Here is a 20,644-nt window from a genome sequence, read left to right on the forward strand (position 1 = left end):
CATGATAAGGCACACAAAATCTTCCGACAGAGCTCCAAGCTGTAGCAGGTTCCAAATGTTGCTCCCAAATCTAAACTGCCACTCTTTATGCTCCATAGTACAAGTACTCTCACCTGTTGGCTCTTCTTGGGCGGATCTATGCAGCTGAACAGCATGAGTCCTCAGTTGCAGTCTTTCTGGGATACTTAACTCTGCCTCATTGCTCTCCTGATCTTGAGTCAACTCAGGACTCCCACTTGCCTGAGGCACTTGGTCCTGCACTGCAGGGGTAGCTTCCTCAGAGTCAGGCTGCAGCTGTTGTTGTTCCCTGCTTTCCACTGACTTAGATGCTGGGCCTGGCAGCCCCTCATCTTCGTCTGTATTGCAGACCCTGCCAGTAGCAGAGGCAACTGGTAGTTTCCATGTCAAATGAGCAGGCAGTGTACTCTGAAGGTTGCTGGAGCTCTCTAAAATATTGCATTTATTTGGGGGACAGGGTTTAGTACCCTGGACAGCTACTTTAACTCCTGGAGTAGATTCATCACTGACAAAGAAATCACCAGTCACCAAGTCTTTTCCTAGAGTATACCTTAACATCCCACTCCTCTTTAGAAGATTTTGAAATGGTCTGAGAGGCAACAATAAAAAGAGGCATGTTCATCCAAAACCAGACCCGGGAGCAGCCTGATGCAGCCTTAAATAGGCTGCCAGTGGATCCCCTGGCAGCCGGCCCCAACCCGCCAATGATTGGCCAGCTGGCCACGTGGCAGAAAACATTGCCAGCATAGAGGGCTCCTAGGAAGAAGGAGCCCCCCAGACACAATGGTGAGTGGGAGGAGGCTCACTACAGCAACATCTCCATCTGGTAAGTTAGGCAGGGCTTTTCACACCTCACATTTTACTACCATTTCTATTAAGTGCCTTAGAAAGGGAGGCAAGGGGAGACCTGTGCTAAAAGGAAATGTCACTCACATATACCCACCCACAATACATCAGTGCAAGCTAGCACTTTTGGGGAATAGTGGAGCTGTAGTAATAATTTCAATTTCCTTTGACCTTGATTACTCTTTTTAAAACTCTCTACAGAAATTCCTCGAACTGGCAAAGCAAGTAGGAGAATTTATAACATGGAAACAAGTGGAATGTCCATTTGAACAAGATGATAACATCATCCATTATTTACATACTGCACCCATCTTCACTGAAGACGGTAAGAAAATTCTGTTTCAATTAAAGCTATGGCGGCATGAGAATAATATTGCTCCATAGCTCTAGCCTGAAAATGTAGTTTTCAAGGAATTTTCTCGCAGCAACTCATCTCCCATAAGCTATTATAAGAATAACCATCTGAGCCTTTCTGTTTCCCATAACTTTTCAACCAAGCAATATCCTTGCAGCAAATCATTTTTGCAATACCCACAGAGGAATAGACATCCTGTGAGGGGTTGTCATGAATGTCAATCATGTTGCGGATGAAAGCATTTTGAGGGAGAAGCAATAAGTCTCTGCACATAAGGTGGTTTATGATATCTGTAGGCAGGGAAAGCAGAGCCAAGGTCTCAGCAGAAAGTTATGCATACTATTTAAACTGCTTGATGGAAGGAATTGGGATGGAGGGGGTAAAACCCCTGTCAGCCCATTTGTAAATGAGTTTCTGACTGGCATTCATGTCTTATCCTTCCAGTGTATTGTATTGCTCTGTATCTTTTTTGTAATAGGTTAATTCCGTCATATCTCATTTTCATCATGCCAGGGATCAGGGCCAAATTAGCTTTGCCTATAAATGCCCATAGGCTTGACTGACTCTGACATTGTTTTTGAATTTTGAATTTTTGAGGGGAAGCCTTTAAAACTCTTCCATGATAATCACACCAGACAGCTGGAACTTCTACTGGCCACATACAAATTGAGACTGAGACCAAGAAAATGTTCCTCAGCCTCTACCTCACAGTAGAAATTGTCAAAAAAAACAATAACAAAGGGAGCAGTTACAGTGAAATTTGATGAGAAACATTCAAGAACAAGTTACAGTAACTCTCACAGTGCTACAACTCCCCTAAAACAGTGTATTTAGAAAGATGTCCTGTTGGGAGCATAATTTAAGTAATTTAGACCATACTTGATATGCAGGGGGAAAGTGGTCTAAATTACTTAAATTATGCTCCCATAATTGAATCCAGGGTGGGTGGTGCCCACAACCTGACAAGGATGTATCCTTTGTACTAAGCATTCTGGGTCTGACAGAGAGAATATGAACAGACTGAGTAAAGTAAGTTAAATCTACAATCTTGGCTGGAACCTCTGCATCTGGTAAGGACCTGGCCCTTCTGTACCATGCCAGAATCCCTTGGCTGTTGCCAGAGGCTGGGTATCCACACCACATCCAGCCCTTTTGCTCGACATTGTGGACTTCCTACATTGTTGTCCAATATATTGCACATGTATAATTTATAGCCTTGCCTTCCATTTTTGAACACGCCCATTGCGCCTGGCTATTGGTTATTGGTTGTTGTTGAGTTTGTGCTTTTATGATTTTTATATGTTTTTATGTATTAATTCATTGTAATTGAATGTATCTTATGTTGTTGTATTTTATTGTTGCATTACTGGGCTTGGTCCCCATGTAAGCCACCCAAGTCTCTTTGGGGAGATGGGGCGGTATATAAGAATAAAGTTATTATTAAAGTTGTTATTAAAGGGAATACTGCTTCCGTCATTGGGGGAGGGGGTTCATTACTTACCACCTCCAGTGGACCTTCAATATCTACTGGGCTTTGGTTAGAAAACCCCCTGTGGATACCAAAATCTGTGCAGCACATGTCCCATTACATCCAATTATATAAAAAAGAAAATCCAGCTTTGCCTTTGGATTTCTGCCTTTGGAGAAATTCTGTATTATGGACACTGCGGTGCTGATGAACTGAATATGCAGAAGATTCATATTGTTTTTGATTTTTGATTTCTTCCAAATGCTAATCTTTGAGTAACTGATGTAGCTTCACTAACCTATCTTGTCCATCCGTCCCCCTTTCCTTTCCTTTTAGGCTTGTATCTGGCTTCCTATGAAAGTGAAAGTCCAGAAAACCAAACTGAAAAAGAGAGGTGGAAAACTTTGAGGTATTGTTAGTTCATTTATGTTGAGCAAGCTTGTGAGTTGTAAGTTGGTTAAATCTGGGTGTAGAAAAGAATTGACAGTTTTGAAGAACATTGCCTCATCCTGTCTGTCACAAAACTAAAATTACGTGGGACTGCAAAAATCAGATGATAGTTTACATGTAATGGTCACATGATGGCCCTTGTTGCCATGCTTGTTAAGGACACAGGCCTCTAAACATCTCCGGGAATCCCATCTTCATGTTCAGGATGTAAGCACTTCCAGAGCATAGATATATCTAAGGGAACCATTTCCCATCATGAATGTGCTGCTGTTCTCCCAGAATACTCCTTGGAGTTGAAATGGCACAGAAATTAGCACTTCAATCAAAACAGAAGGGGAAAAGAACATCTATTAGATTAAGTTAGGATTATTTAGTCCACTGCTTAGAGTGTCCGTGTATAAGTAGCTTTTAGGATCTACTTCACTACTGGCAATAGTTACTAGGCAGTAGGCTTTGATATAATTAATCATTTAATTGAATACAATTTAGTAGCACTTAGTGCTTGCTATCTTCTAGCATAGGGATTAAAATGATTGATGTGGCAGGCAAGCATTTTTTGCCAATATGCCAGGGACCAAAACCATATTGCATCCATTGGCCACAGCAGTTTCTTTCTTTCCTGGAAACTCTTTAGGAACTAAATGGCATATGAACTTTCACCAGTCTGTGGGCCACTACTTTACATTGCCTTGCTTTAGCACACTAGCACAATTAGATTTAACAATTAATTTAATCCTTCCAATTATTTCTTAACCAAATAAACAGTTTTACCTCACACAATCTCTCTTTCTCCTCACACAAATCTCACGTAACCTTAAGCACACGTAGGGTGCATCTACACTGTAGAATTAATGCAGTTTGACACTACCTTTAACTGTGATGGTTCAGTGCTATAGAATTGTGGGAGTTGTAGTTTTACAAGTTTTCTAGACTTCTTTACCAAATAATTTTGATCAAAATTACAAAGCCCAGAATTTCATAGCATTGAGACACAGCAGTTAAAGTGATATCAATGTGTTGTCAAAGGCTTTCATGGCCGGGATCACTGGGTTGTTATATGTCTTTCGGGCTGTGTGGCCATGTTCCAGAAGTATTCTCTCCTGATGTTTCGCTCACATCTATGGCAGGCATCCTCAGAGGTTGTGAGGATGCCTGCCATAGATGTGGGCGAAACGTCAGGAGAGAATACTTCTGGAACATGGCCACACAGCCCGAAAGACATACAACAACCCAAAGTGGTATCAAATTGCATTAATTCTACAATGTAGATGAACTCTTTGTTCACTCCTCCCTTACTGTCTTCTTCAAAATCTCATTTCTGTTCCAGTGTCAATCTCACCATATAATTCAACCAACACCATTTCCTCTTTATCATCATCTATGTGTAATTTTTTTACAATCATCTATGTGTAATTTTTTCTTCCACCAAATATTGTATTTGTTGTTCAGTCTTTATATATACCTCTTATTTTACTTAGTGTGGCCTTACAAAAAAGACTGTAATACAGCTTCTATAACATCACATCATTAATACAATGAGGAAGGATAAAATATAGTGAAGTCCCTTCCTGCTGCTATATTGGAAAGGATTTTGAGGCTGATGGAAAACACTACCATTTTTGCTTCTTCTTTTTTTGTCACTTCCCTATATTTGCATCCTTACGATACAATTAATTTGGGCAAATGACTGAAAGATGCATTTCTTTGTGACCTACAAGTATAGCATGTAGTAAAACAATGTAGATGATAAGGTAATTGAAATAGTTTTTAAAAATCCCATACCTTGGATCAGTCATTGATCAGAATGGAGATTGCAGTCAAGAAATCACAAGAAGTCTAGGAATGGGAAGAGCCGTTATGAAAGAACTACACAAGATCTTCAAGTGCAAAGATATATGACTGAGCATTAAAATTAGGCTTGTCCATGCCATCCTATTTCCCATCACTATGTATGGGTGTTAGAGCTGGATGGCAAAGAAAGCTGACAGAGAAAAGATGACCACTTTTGATTTGATTTTGATGTGGAGCTCGAGGAGAGTTCTGTGGATAGTGTGGATGGCTAAATAGACAAACAAATGGGTCCTAGAGCAGGTCAAGCCTGAGCTTTCCCCGATAACCATTATGACTAAATTAAAACTGTACTTTGGCCACATCATAAGAGGAGATATGGCTTACTAGAAAAGACAATGATAGTAAATTGGAGGGCAGAAGAAAGAGAGGAAGACCACAAAGCAGATAGATGGACTCAATCAAGGAGGCCATGGACCTGAGTCTGCTGTTGAGCAGGGCTGTTGAGGAATGGATGTCTTGGATGTGTCTCATTCACAGGGTTTCCATAAGTTGAGGTTGAATTGAGGGCAGTTAACATACACAGCAAAACAGTTACATGAAAAGTGACAGATTTTTCCTAAGGCTTGATCTGCCAACCATTACACTTCATCTAGTGTCTTTATTGCATAGTTACCCATATGTTGCCTTCTCTTGAACCTGGAACTGACCCATTTTTCTAGCCTGAGCTTCCCCTTGGCTTTTGTTTTCCCCTTTGGGTGTTTGGTATAGCCAGCCATCTGCTTGATGCAGACATGTAGAGTATGACCTTTCTAATTCTGAATAATTCTGTGCCTCATTTGTTTTCACTCTTTTTGAAAAAAATGTTCTCATGCTTTTACTTTGCAGGTCGACTATCTTAGGAAAGACTTGAAGATGGAGATCTATATCTGCAATTGGATGAAATAAATTGGCAAAACTACTTTGCACTATTGATTCCAAAGATGCCTATTGGGGATTTAGGAGATTTTATTCTTTATTTTTGTGTGCATTTTTGGACTCTTCAATGTGGCTGACTGGATTTATCCACTGACTCCAGAAAGGTGTCTTTTACAGTACGCACACCAATGTTCTCTAACTACTCTTTACAGCAAAAGCCTGATAGGTGGCTTATTTGTGGCTGTAACAGAATCAAATCCTTATTGCTGAAACATCTTATTTCTCTCAAGGAAGAGCAAAAGGCAAGGAGAGCCATGGTGCTGCAAACACAAAACGGACTCCACTGGAAAAGGTACAGGGTGATCTCAGAAGCAGGGTGTATGGGACAGCAACGATGAGAGCTGACAAAAGTAAGTTCTGCCAAAACTGCAAATCTGGTTAAATGTCTCACCAGACAGAACCTTGTTTTCCTATCACAGACTTCAATGAACAATATTCTGACAACAGAGATAAAGACCAACACAGAATCACATCAGTACAGAAACACCAAGCAAAACACAACCCTTTTCTTTAAACAGAAGAATTTCAGTTGCAAATATTCCTTATTTTTCCTTCTGTTTGGGGGATGGATCCTGATTTTTCTACCTAGTAGCTTATCATATAGTCAACTCCTAAGCTGTTTTAATGAAGTGAATGGCTTTCAGTCTGACTTACCTCTATATAAAGCATGTAGCATATTCTCTAGTTCCATTCACAGGTGATTGTGATAATCATCTTCAAGGGGCCTTACTTCATTGTAATAGAAGGCGGACCTGTTAAGGGCTCTAACAATTACATTCTCCTTTATCCGTTCATTTTCTTCATGACTGAAGCAGAGAATATTTGAGAAGGGCAATTCTTTGATAGTAAGGCTTTTATTGCCACTGCATTCAGGAAGACTATTCTCACTCTATAAAGTGTTGCACTATGGTAAAAGAATTGTCAACAAGATGCATTTCTTATTTCAAAATTCTTCTGCTTGTGGTCACTGCTTTCCATCCATGGGAACAGTAAACCTTCTATTATGTGTGTTGTGTTTGATAGAGATCAGGGACGTGCTACATAATACAGATATTAAGTAATAATTGCTTATTTATTATACTTTCATGTGAAACAGGTGTAAAATTAAGTTTTTTAAAAAATATTTTTTAAGCAGGATTAATAGATTGAAAGCCAAATCCATAGGTCCTTTGGCTCACCAATACAGAAGAACTGTGAAAAGGTGTAAAAACTTTGTTTCTCCTAATTAAGGCTTTGTATTACAATAGAGGTTTTGAAATGACATGTTTCTACCATAATGTGCAAAAAGATAAGTGTACATATAGACAATTGGTTTCAAGCAAATTCTATGATTCTTCCATTTTCAAAAAGGGAGTATGTTGGAAGGAAAACAGAACTTTAGTTATAATCATAGAGTTGGAAGAGGCCTCATGGGCCATCCAGTCCAACCCCCCACCAAGAAGCAGAAAAATAGCATTCAAAGCATGGCCATCCATCATCTGCTTAAAAGCCTCCAAAGAAGGAGCCCCTCCCCCCACACTCCGGAGCAGAGAGTTCCACTGCTGAACAGTTAGGAAGTTCTTCCTCATGTTCAGGTGGAATCTCCTTTCCTGTAGTTTGAAGCCATTGTTCTGCATCCTTTGTTCTGCATAGTGTCCAGAGCAGCAGAAAACAAGTTAATCATATGAACTGTGTGTGTCACAAGTGATTTCTTGTATGCAAAAATTGATGAGCTCAATACATCAGACAAAAAAACAAACAATTTTCCGTTATAAAATTGTACCACAATGATCAAGATTTGAACTGATGCTTCACTGAGTAGTAAAGCAGTGGTTAGACACAAGGAAATTTTAGTAATTTAACTCAACCACTGACTTCTACTTTTTAGTGTATACAGGGGCTGCTTAGATGGTGACTATGGTGCTTTCTTTAAATGAGGCCACCTTAGCCTCTGGGATGCACCTAAGCAATTGTGTCTACAAGGATTTGAAGTTTCATTGCTTGGAATGCTATGTTTATATTATCTTATGCTCTTTCCATTTTATAATGGCCCCATGGCAGCTAGTGAAGGTATGAAAACATTTCTTGCCCGATTTACAAATAAATTTACAATAGTGAAATCTTATGCTCACTCGTTCACCTGCATTATCTTAGTTTGTGTTCATTCTTTGAAGGATTAGGAAAGAGAAAAGAGGGGGGGGATTGTTAGGTGTAAATGCCTGGTCTCCCTTCCTGGTCTTATGCTCCTATTTGTTATGGTAATGATGTGCAAACCTTCATGCCATCAATCCCAGCCTTGTGGTAAATTGTTGGTGAACTTTACAGTTTCTGCACTGAATGCCACAGGTAGAACTAACCCTGATAGTTGTTGCTTGAGAGCTGCAGTGCTTAAACCTATTAAACCTTTGGCAAGAAGAGAACATCCTATAATAATCAGTTTTGACATTGGAGCAAGACACCATTTTAGAGTCAGACATTACTGGACTTAACGTCAGGGGAAACCTTTACCTTTACCTTATTCTGTAGCATACTCTCAGTGAATAATCCTGGAGAATGGGTGAAATTCCAGAAAACTAAAAATGGCCAAATGTGTTCCAGTTTCCTTTTTTTAGAAAGGGAGGACCAAGCAGCTTGATTTCAATATTAGCCTGGCTTCCATTCTAAAACAGCTTATAAATCTTTTCAAACTGTATGCATCTCGGTGATAGTTCATTGAATAGTATGTACTATTGCAACTGCCAGATTAATCTTAATTCTCTTTTTGATTGGGTTACTATCTTAATGGATTATGAAAATGCTGTGGAAGTACTTTATCTTTGTTCAGCAATGCATGTGAAAAAGTTTTACATGACATTTTGATTAGCAAGGCAGCTAATCATATGATAATATCACAAAGTGCAGTCCCAGCTGATTGGAAAACTATACTTGAAGGAGTGTTCATCACTGGTTTTTCATCAAACCGAATTGAAATTCTGAATGGTACCTGTGCCTGGTTCTTGTCAACGTTTTTTGTTGTTGTTGTTTTTGGGGGGGGGGGTCAATATTTTTATCTGTGGCTTAGATGAAGGGATGAAGGAATCCTTATCAACTTGACAGGTGAGACAAAACTAGATGGAATGTTTAAGATAATAATAAACCAAAATAGTAACCAAAATAGTAAGGGAATAAAAAATCTGTAAAGAAACAAAATGGAATGAAAATGGAAATTGCAAATGTAAAATTTAGTTATAATAATATCACCTAACCACATCATTATGGAAAGGAGAATATGTGCTTTGGTTGCAGTATGTGCCCAGAATTTGACACAGAAATCTAGATAAATTCTGACACATACAGAATGAAATTGAACTATTTGTTGTGATGATTCACAAGCAATGATTCTATTGATATGTGCCTGTTCTGCTGGACCTGAGACTTGTGGACAATCAGAAGTCAAATATGAATCAGCGATATGGCTACAAGATGGCTAGCAGAACAGACACATATCAATAGATGCACTGTTTGTGAGTCATCACAACAAATAGTTCCATTTTATTCTGCACATGTCAAAATTCATCTAGATTCTTGTGTCAAATTCTGGGCCTCATACTTTGAAAGGGGCATTGACAAACTCTAAAGGGTTCAGAGGCAGGCAGTGAAGAGGGACAGTGGTATGAAAATGTAAGTCCAATAAAGAAAGCTCGAAATAACTGGGCATATTTAGCTGGCAGAAGAAAAGGTTGAGCAGGGGCATGACAGAGCCCTTCAAATACCTGAAGGACTGTCACATAGAAAATGGTGCAGATATGTTCTTTGCTGCCGTAGTGGGGGCTAGGACTAGATCTAAAGAGTGTAAGTTACAGTAGGTAGGTTTTGGCTGAACGTTAGGAGAAACATCTTAACAGAGTATTTCAGAAATAGAAGTGTATTCCTTTCAGGAGCAGAAGGTCTTCAGACACACCTTCAACAAAAAAATTTATATCGAGCCAAAAGATTTAGTAAAAATGCAAAAGATGTCCCTTCCTCCAATTATATTATGCTATGAAGCAAACCTTGCAGCTGATTGTAGCACATTGCAGTGTATGGCATGGATATAAAATTACAAAGTGAGGGCACAAATGGTTAGCTTTGACATTACAGGATAGTGAGAAATTGAATATTGTGTGTTTTTCTTCTGAAAAGAAATCACTCGAGACTAGCCTGCTAAGTTTTAGGGAATTCTGAAAACCAGTCATCAGCCGCAAAAGAAATAAGAGTATAAATGGAGACAGTATTTATTTAAATCTATTCATTGTGAGTTTGCTATTACCATTTCAATATGTGCTGATGTCAAGAGGTTGCTTTTAACTTTACAGGCTTCCACATAAAACCATTCCCAAAATGATTTCTTTGTAGACTCTGTCTATTCCAAAAGGTATGGAACAATTATATATCTACTTATGAACAGGGATCAGAGCCATTTGTGATATTTTTGCAGGGGCTGTTCCCTTAAGCATGGACATTGTTTAAATTGCCCATTGATAACTATAACAGCTGACATCACACTGCATGGAAGTGGGTGAATATGTTGAGTTTGCTTTATAAAAAGTAAAGTACTGCTTGGTTTTTAGTGGTCTAGAGGAGATGTCCATAGAAGGTTCTTTGGTCGATTTATGTGGAACAGGGAGTGCTCCCAGTTGCAGGGATCCCTCTTTTCCATGTGTCCCAAAACCAGCTGAGGAGTATGGGAAAACTCTGCAGAACTGATTTTTAGGGAATGTTGAGAAAAGGGAGAATAAGATTAATGTCCCACCAGCAGAATGTTGGATTTAGCTCATAGTCTGTGTGACAATGCTCTAAAGAATGATTTCTGTTCTGATCCACAGCATGTGTTTTTATATCTAGGCTGCACATGTTCTTCTTATTTTATGACATCTGTTGTGGAGAGTTATCTTGATATCATACCCTAAACATTCATATGCTGATGCGGCAAGTCCAAGGAATATATTAATTCCCCATTATAAAATACAATACAAGGTTATCAATAGTTTTCCAAGGCTGAGTGGGAATTCAAACAATATTTTCCAGAGTCACAGCCCAACATTGAAACCACCTCTTTGCTTTCTGATGTTTCAGTGTACACAAACTTTGTCTCATGTACAAGATTATTTAAAACGTTGTAAAACATTACCTTCCTGCTATGTGTATAGAGTGTATGTGAGACATATATACATTTTGTGTTTACCCTTGAGTCCCATCTCCAAGATACCTAAATATGTATATGCAAATTCTTCAAAATCTGTGGGAGGGGGATCCAAAATGCAGAGCATTTCAGATAAGGGGTACTCAACCTGTATTGAAAAAGTACTGATGACATTTGACCATCTTGTTTCCTTTTCTGGGACATAGGCAAGGTATAAATAAAATAGTTATTTGTCATTTTCCCCCAAATTGGGGAAAAAAAACACAATATTTATCAACGATATATAACGATAAAGGTTTTATGCATAATTTATTTTAGGGGACTATTTTAATCTTGTTGGTTAAAGGATGAGAAGACTCTTTCTACTATGTCTGTTCTCATGTTTGACAGCCATCAGTCAGGAACAATAAAAATCTAGCATGACTAAAACAAGGAAGTGGAACAGTCAGGAAACTCACAGTTGTTACTGCAACAAGATTAGCATTTGGCAACATGAATGGAGCAGCCATGCCACCTGGCATCAGCTGCCATGTAAAGGAAGAGTTGTTGCTCTTTTTTGCGCATGCAAGTCCACTGCCTGCGATACTTTACTAAATAATTGAGGTGGAAAATTGAGCCCACTGCGCCAAAACTCTTGCCATGTTTCATGTGTTACTTAGAGATGCTACAGCAGCAGGTAAAGGAATTTATTCCTGCATATAATAAAGGCATAGCTAAAGAGTCAAATCCATTTTAAAGCATGCTGAGGCTGACCTCCGCTAACTGGTAACTGCTGCTAATTCCCAAATCCAAATCCATTATTAGCTTGTGTGGTGACTGCTTCTGAATAAACTGAGTGCAATGAACAACGCACATACATTCTCCAGAAATAGAATTTGAATATATTATACAAATCCTTTCAGAAAAAAATTACATACATTCTGCAATAAGTGCATATATTTGAGTGGGGGGTCTAAACAATTCACCTGGATCTCCAGAGAACGAGAGAAAGGAATACTCCCTGCTTTGTATATATAGTAGAGTCTCGCTTATCCAACGCAAACGGGCTGGCAAAATTTGGATAAGCGAATATGTTGGATAATAAGGTGGGATTAAGGAAAAGCCTATTAAACATCAAATTAGGCTATGATTTTACAAATTAAGCACCAAAACATCCTGCTATACAACAAATTTAACAGAAAAAGTAGTTCAATACGCAGTAATGTTATGTTGTAATTACTGTATTTACGAATTTAGCACCAAAATATCATGATATATTGAAAACAATGACTACAAAAATGCTTTGGATAATCCAGAACGTTGGATAAGCGAATGTTGGATAAGTGAGACTCTACTGTATTTGAAAGTGCTTGGGAAAGGGTTGAAAAGAGGAATTCTACACAAACACAAGATGGTCTATGTACAAAGAAAATATGTCCAAATAGCATATAGTAGTATTAAAGTTCCCCATACAAAGCTCAATTTGGCAGTACCAGACAAAGTTGCTGTATATTGGAATGATATTTGAACTTTACTTGCGAAGACTTTCTTGAGAGCTGTGCTCCATCATTATTTTCTTCATTCCAGTATACAGCAACATGACCAACCGTCTGTTTACTTTGTTTGGAAGATATTTTCATTGACTATGTATCCCTGAAGCCTATATACATTGGAATCAATATCAGACTTGGATAACTGTTGTGTTAGATCTGTTGCTCCTTTTCATTTTGTCTGGTACTGCCAAATTGAGCTTTGTACAGGGAACTTCAATAATACTATATGCTATTTGGACATATTTTCTTTGTACATAGACCCAGGCCTGTAGCGAGGGGGCGGTTTTAGGGGTTCAACCCCCCCCCCCAAAATTTTCAGGTTATAAAAAAATCTGGTTTACTCATGAATTTTAACTGGTTAACCAAATCCCCATGCTAAGTCTATGAGACACAAAACATTAAGAGTCCCTCCAGGCACTATCTCAAGCAGATATTGACAGGTTTGTAGCGGGAAGGGGTGTGTGCAAGGGGTTAACCCCCCCCCCCCCGAATTTTTTTTTCTGGCTACGGCCCTGCATAGACCATCTTGTGTTTGTTTAGATACTTTATAAGTATTCTGGGATTTTGTATAATTGAAAAGAGGAATTGTCAAATATCTAGAAATCATGGTGAGCAAAATCTCAGGTGAGAATATTCGCAATATGGAACTTACTTTGTGTACAAAATGACTGGGATGGTTTGACTGTAGGAAACTGTTTTCTGTCCTGTTATGCAGAAAATGAGATTTCCCTGTAGAAAATGTTTTTTGTACAGGGAACTTGTTTTCTGCACAGAAATTGCTATAAACCCCAAAATGCAAACATATATTTCAATACTTTCTTACTGGAGACAAAATTTTAAATAATTCAATTTTTTTCCTGCAATAATGAAATCTACAAAGATTTCCATCCCCACTTTTTTTTAACTGAAATGGAAGGAACTTTTGTCATATGCTAAATGCTGCATTAGGAGGAGAAATGTCAATTTTATTTTTAAAATTGTCAGAAAGTTCATCCTGTCAATGAATAGAAAAGGGCCAATAGACTAAATGGTTTCAGTTCATGAAATGAACATTTTGTTCATGCAATCATTACTTCCATTTAAAAGCTTAAAGGTATTCACGTACTGACATACTGAAAGAGAAGGTAATTGGCATACCACACAATAGTATCATTTCCATAAAAATCCATTATTTATGTGATGGATAGGGTATTAATATTTCAGTTACAGCTGACATGCAAATTAAATATTAGTGATATGTATTATTCATATTGATATGCACTATAATAGAAATATGCTTATGAAAAAATCATCCTTCCTCTGCAAAAACTAACAAACTAGACTGACCCTTCTCTAATTCTGTAATACTTAATTTATATTGAATTGTTTATATATTGTTTAAAATACAGGCAATGGTTTGCACATGATGGCAAACATCAATTGAAGTGAAAATTATAAACACAAGTTGACTTAGTAATTGATTTCATCAAACGAAAAGTCATAATATTGTTACTCATATCATTATCAAAGCAGAATCTGAGATTAATCTAATTATCTTGTTTAGATTCTATTAAATTATTCCAGAAAAAGAAGATCAGAGGACATAAACACTTTTCAGTAGGTTTCAGATTGATACAACTGTCATTACGAACAGTGTTCTATGTATGAGATTGTTTCAGAAGTGAGTATTTGGTATCATTTGCCATCAGGATGAGGAGCAGAACCTGCTATGAGGCACAGGTTTTGAGGTGAGCAGTGAAGCAGAGTGATGAAACAAACTAGGATATCCAGTGAGTTGGCAAAAATCCCTGTATAAACTAGCCATTTTAAAAACCAAGACCTCAGTGTAAGATCTATTCAGCCTGAATCCCGTTGGTTAGTCCCAACTATAGCAGGTCCATTGAATCAGTTGCTAGATGGTGAATCAATACATAGGTTAATCCCATTGATTTGGAGGGTTTGCTCTAGTTTAACTGACAGTAGAATTCAGACCTTCTATAATAATTTGAAAAATCAATTGAAACCCACTTTGGACAACTTAACCAGATGGATAGTTTGGAGCCCTATGCTTACAGGTTTCTCCCTATATGGGCCCTTCCAAACAGGCCCTATATCTCAGGATCCGATCCCAGATTTTCTGCTTTAAACTGGATTATATGAGTTCGTACCACCAGATAATCTGGGATAAACCTGGGATCCGATCCTGGGATATAAGGCCTGTCTGGAAGGGCCCATAATGTGCATGTTCTGTGCAATTACTTCCTGTTTCTTCTTGCAAACTGGAATCTAATCTTATTTTGAACCAGTGGAAGGCTGTAAAAAAGTTGAAATTTACCTCTTTTCTCCTTCCCTGCCATTTGCAAATCTTCTTATGTTTTTCCCATTCAAAGTCATTAAGTGAGAGGAAAGACATCATTAGATCTAACAAAAGATCTAATATATAGGAGGATCATGTCCTGATTTGCAATCATAGCATTTGATGTAATCACAAAGCATACTTCAATGTTTAATAGTAAATGTAGTTTGGTAATGCAGGAAAAAGTTATGAAGTGTATGAGGGAAAGCAGAGAGCGAATTACAAACAAAGGGCTTACATGGCATGAGATCATAGTTTGATGCTGCATGTGAACTAGCCCTTTCTTACATAACATATCACCTCTGGCTATGAGATAATGAATAGACACTGGGTGTATCTTTGCCCCTTCTTTCTATTGTTTGAAGATACTATGACAAGATTTCTCATTATGGAGATATATACACAGTTTGTACCCATCACCAGACCAACAGGAAAAGTACACAAGGGAGTGTTTTAGCTCTGATGGAGCAAAATCCAGCAGAAGTGCAAGCAACACCTAAATGAGCAAAGATCGTATCAAATATATCCAAGGTTAGACTAATGGGAAAAGTATGAGAGATAACACTTTCAGGTGCTTACTTTAAATGTTTTAATTGGTTTACTGCTAAGCATTGGTTACAAAGAGAGAGAAAACATATTTGAAGCAAGTAGAATAAAATGTTTTATGATACAGATATACATACAGATGTTTTAAAAGGGTGGACCCAATATCAAAGCAGTATGTTTCACAATGGCAACATGTTACAATTACACAAAAAGTTACAAATGCTTTAATGAGTTATCAAGTTACAAAGTTTTACTAAAAAAAATTGAGCCAGAAACAAATCTAAAAAAAATAACTCTGCAAATGGAGAATCTTTCATTATGCCTTATGTTGAGAGGGTGCCATCTTGCAAAAGGACTGAGGCTAGGGGCTGTTTGTATACTGGGAGAGGCATCTAGCAGTAATCATTTGAAACAATATGTTCCACCCTTTCAAGTAGTAAGAGTTTCATTCATGATTGGTTCTTGGTTGCAAAGATCAGAGATATAGCATAATGATACCATTGGACAAACACCCCATGCTGGACTGAGATGTTAATGCCTTGTGAATAATTCCTTATGCAGTTCCTTAGATTATAGGATATAGAAGGGCTTGCAGAACAATTTGAGCAAGTGGAATCAAAGTAGTGGACCTGAGCTGTGCACAAATGAAAATGGATCTTTATTTTTTTATTTATTTCGTGTCAAAAGCATTGCATAATAAATAAGTTTAAAAGTGATAAAATAAAGGAATCACAAACAGCTAAATAGTTTTGGACCAAAAGCGGGCAACAATGGATCTTTATAGCAACTTTGTACTGGAGTCATAACATCATTGAAATCAACCTCTAGCTTAACTACATTCTGTGATACTTATCTGCCTTAAGCCTGAATCCTAACTATATTAAGAATGAATTAAAAGATATAAGATGCAATTAATATTACAAATGCTAAAGAACAGGGACACAATTTTAGAATATTTCCTGAAGAAAACTAGTACACTGGCAAAAATGTATTTGAAACTGGAAGCTGTTATTGCAGTCCTCACATGGCGGTACGAGCAATCTCTTTTTTCAGTTAAAAATCAGTTTACCTTCTCAGGTGAGCAAACAGCTGAAGTTAATATTTCCAAGACGTTGAATAGCACTTGAAGCCTTTTCAGAATACCAGTCTTGGTTGTCTTCATATATCACAGTGAATCATGTTAGACTTCTAGTATGAATATGATGTGATTAAAAAGAAGAATTCTTGTTTGAGTTGGTTACATCACAGGTATACACTATCAGAAAGTGAAAGAAAAACAGGTTACAATATTCTGGGTAATATAATGTTTCTTGTAAATGAAATGTTGGATATTGTTAAGTAAGACAGATATTTTTTAATGTCCTTATTTATTTCTCTAAAAGTACTGCTGCATATAATAGACCTAGAACACTAAATGGCATACATCTCTAGCAAATGAAACCTGCTTCTACTTTTTAAAGCTGGCTTGTGAAAGGAGAGGGCCTTTTCTCCAAGTGGGAATCCAGTTTTAGCTATATTTGGGTTATAGTCGACTCTACTTCATCACCAAAGGCTATCACTTGTGACCGAGTATGTTTGTCTTCCAAGGGCAGAGTCTTGGCAATGAGTTCATAGGTGTCTGTGGAGGCCTACTCTGCATATGCATGGTCTTTCACAATGTAGACATGGATTTCCAGATTGAAGGTGGTCACAACAAGGGTTTGCTTGACGCACCTTTCTCTTGGCATCGGCAGGTTTCTCCTTTTTGCTCTCTATTCCTGCCTGTTCAAAATCCATAGCACTGTTGGTAACAGATGACCTCCAGTTAACACGCTCAAAGGCCAGGGCTTCCCAGTTCTTTCTGTGTGTCTATTTCACTTTTTTAAGGTTAGCTTTAAGCCCACCTTTAAATCTCTTTTGCTGTCCACCAACATTCCGTTTTCCATTCTTAAACTGAGAGTTCAGGAACTGCTTTGGGAGACCATGATCAGACGTTCAGACAACATGGCCAGTCCAGCAAAGTTGATGACAAAGGATTATCACTTCAATGCTGGCAATCCTTGCTTCTTCCAAAACGCTGATGTTTGTTCATCTGTCTTCCCAAGAGATTTTCAGGATTATATTGTCTAAACTGGGTAACATTCCAGATTTTTTTTTTTTCGTATCAGGAGCAACCGGAGTTGCTTCTGGAGTGAGAGAATTGGTTGTCTGCAAGGACGTTGCCCAGGAAACGCCTGGATGTTTTTGATGTTTTACCATCCTTGTGGGAGGCTTCTCTCATGTCCCCTCATGGAGCTGGAGCTGATAGAGGGAGCTCATCCGCGCTCTCCCCGGGTGGGATTCAAACCTGGCAGCCTTCAGGTCAGCAACCCAGCCTTCAAGTCACAAGGCTTTTATCCCCTAGGCCACCGCAGGCTCCATACATTCCAGATCACTGTGGTTAGGACTCAGGTATAAGATGAATGATAGAGAATAGCTACAGTGTACATAACTGGTTTTGTAGAAAGAGCAATATATGCCTATTCTAAATTGGTAAATACTTATTTGTAACTTTTAAAGAAAATACCTAATACATATGTTACATTTTTCTAGACAAGGAACTGTTCTCACGAGTAAATGGTATCTTTGAAATCTTAACTGTCAGCATGTGAAGCAGAACCTGCTGTCCTGCAAACCAAATTGCTTTACAAAGGTACAAGGAAAAATCATGTAGCATGCACAAAGTATATTATATTTTTATGAACACTTAGTGAGAGGAGTCATTTGCAAGAGTTATCATGCATGAACAACATAGGATCTGAACTGGTCCTTACCCTATGAGAAAGGCTCAGATCAAAATACACCCCAGAAGGCTTCAATTCTGGATCAAGCAGAAAACTGTGTACAGTAGTCTGCTTGCATACAGCAGTTTCTTGGGAGATCCCTTTCTCACACTGCTGTCCTTTGTGTTTTCCCAAATATTGCTTCCTTGGCTGCTAAACCTCCCAAAGTAACATGCGGAGTAGCACCAATGCATGCAGAAGTAGCTTCAGATCACATCTGCAGCCCTTTGGTTCTTCACTATGATTTTTCCAACTGTGCCACTAGCAACTTGTCTACTGGCAACAAGGTAACAGGAGTAGAAGTATTGCTTAAAAATTGTGTGTGGACATCTGATATCATTTTCTGCATTTCAACATCATAATTCACTGAAAATACGTGCAACCAGGAATCAGTAGGAAAAGGTGCGCTGCTACTTGTTCAGCTGGGGAAAAAAAACAATTGGTCATCACTCGCATATTCTGTTCACTCACCAATGTTACACTAGATTTACAGCCATATCCCTTCAGTCAGGCTTCTCCCTGGTAGGACTACAGCCTTCGCCTAATCTTTATACTATTTATGTATATCTGTGAAATGGTGAGATAAGGAAACACTGAAATCGCTGACATACTGAACCCTTGAATCCACCTTGAATCCTGTGCTGAAAGAAAGGTGGGGCCTAAATAAGTGAAATGTTATACCACTTGAGATGGTATAGTTGAAACAGGAACAAAATCAATGATTTTTTTCCTGATAATATAAACTGTTGGTTATATTAGAATATACATTCAAAATTTTCCAATGAGACTGAATTAAAGGGTTATTTGGAGCACATGGGCTAAAATCTTGGGCACATTCTATACAATTCTTCTTTCTCTTCTTCTTCCTTAATAGTAAACTGCCGGGCCATAAAACTGCTTATGGATGGAAAATTGTTATTCAGAAAATATGATATCCTGAGTGTGTATTATTACTTGCAGAGTTTCTGGATTAGCAAGATTTAAGTCATGCTTGACTAACAAGGTTTATATCTGGATTCAAATTGTAAATTACATTACATTAACTCTAAAAACTTTGCTTAAAAATAAGAGGTCTTTATTGATGCCTTGAGTTGTTAGAAAGAACAAAGAGCACTTGAAATAAATAAAATGATACTATAACTGTTTCCTGAATATGTTTTAAGTACAAACCATGTGTAACAATGCCACCCAAGTACATTGGTGTTTTGAAAGATAGATCTCTTCATATTGTCACTTGCATTTGCTGGTCAATCTGGAATCCATATATCATTGATGTGTATGTTTGCTATTTCAGGTTCTTAATTTTTTTTACTAATACTGTGAACACTCTGGTGGACAAATGGTATGGTACTTGGGGGGAGGGGAGATGTTATCCTTTTGTGATTGTACATATCTTTACGAAATTGTAATGATGATATGCTTGCCCTGCTTTTCATTAATACTGTAAAACAGCATGGTCATATGTAGGTAATAGCTGTTAAGGATGAAAACATCCCATGATTTGTTCATGTTTCTAGCATTTTCTCGTCCCCAGGCCTTTTTATACCATGGTTGTAAAATTGTTACGAAACCCTTTTGTCAGTTGTACAAGCTACTTTACCTATGTACAGAATTTATATGACAAGCCTATACTGTGTTTTAACAGTTTGCCTGAACTGTCTATGGTTTCTACATTTTGTAATGTGAATGTAAAATTAAAAATATTGATATGTGGTTAATCCAGACATTGAATTTTTCAATATGTACACCTTGTTGTTGTGAATTATCAATCTGTACTACAGGCCTGGAATATCTCTAAAAGTCAGAAGGGGAGACAAGGCAAGATTTTGGCTAAAATGAATTCTGCCTTTCTGCGGCTGTCTGTCTTTCAGCTGTGATGGTTGTGAAGCCTGGCAGCTGTGCCACTGTTAATCTGCTGGCCACCATCGCAGCAGGTGGCCCATAGCAATGAAGGCCTGGTCTTACACCACTTTCTCTTAAGTAGACATAACTGTTCAGCTCAGTTTATTAATAGCCATATCATGCTCCTCTTACGGTTTCCAAACCCAGCAACTTAAAGCACTTCATCAGCTGAACAGAGTAATAATAAATAATAATAATAATAATAATAATAATAATAATAATAATAATAATAATAATAAAACTTTATTTATACCCCGCCACCATCTCCCCAACGGGGACTCAGGGCGGCTTACATGGGGCCATGCCCAAAACAATACAATATAAACAGCATATAAAAGAACAGCACATCACAATACAATAAGCAATACAATAAATAATAATATCCATTACAAAATAAAACAAGGAGACAATGAAAAACAAGGGCAGACCACATGAACATTAAGTTAAAACTCGGGGTGAGAGAGACATAAAAATAAAAACCACAG

At 37.9% G+C, this 20,644-nt stretch overlaps 1 protein-coding gene across 2 annotated transcripts in view; it reads left to right on the plus strand.

The window, feature by feature from the left end:
• The window catches only part of rasgef1c (RasGEF domain family member 1C), a 122,460-nt gene extending 102,485 nt beyond the window's left edge, over positions 1-19,975 (plus strand). For both annotated transcript variants that reach the window (XM_062970308.1, XM_003217468.4), the window contains exons 12-14: positions 1,066-1,189; positions 3,024-3,096; positions 5,814-19,975. In XM_062970308.1, the coding sequence (XP_062826378.1) occupies positions 1,066-1,189; positions 3,024-3,096; positions 5,814-5,838 (222 nt within the window). In that variant the 3' untranslated portion in view covers positions 5,839-19,975. The remainder of the gene's footprint in view (positions 1-1,065; positions 1,190-3,023; positions 3,097-5,813) is intronic.
• The last annotated feature ends 669 nt before the right edge of the window (positions 19,976-20,644 follow it).

The sequence above is a fragment of the Anolis carolinensis genome, chromosome 2, assembly GCF_035594765.1.
Source record: "Anolis carolinensis isolate JA03-04 chromosome 2, rAnoCar3.1.pri, whole genome shotgun sequence".
In the NCBI taxonomy this organism is placed as follows: domain Eukaryota; kingdom Metazoa; phylum Chordata; class Lepidosauria; order Squamata; family Dactyloidae; genus Anolis; species Anolis carolinensis.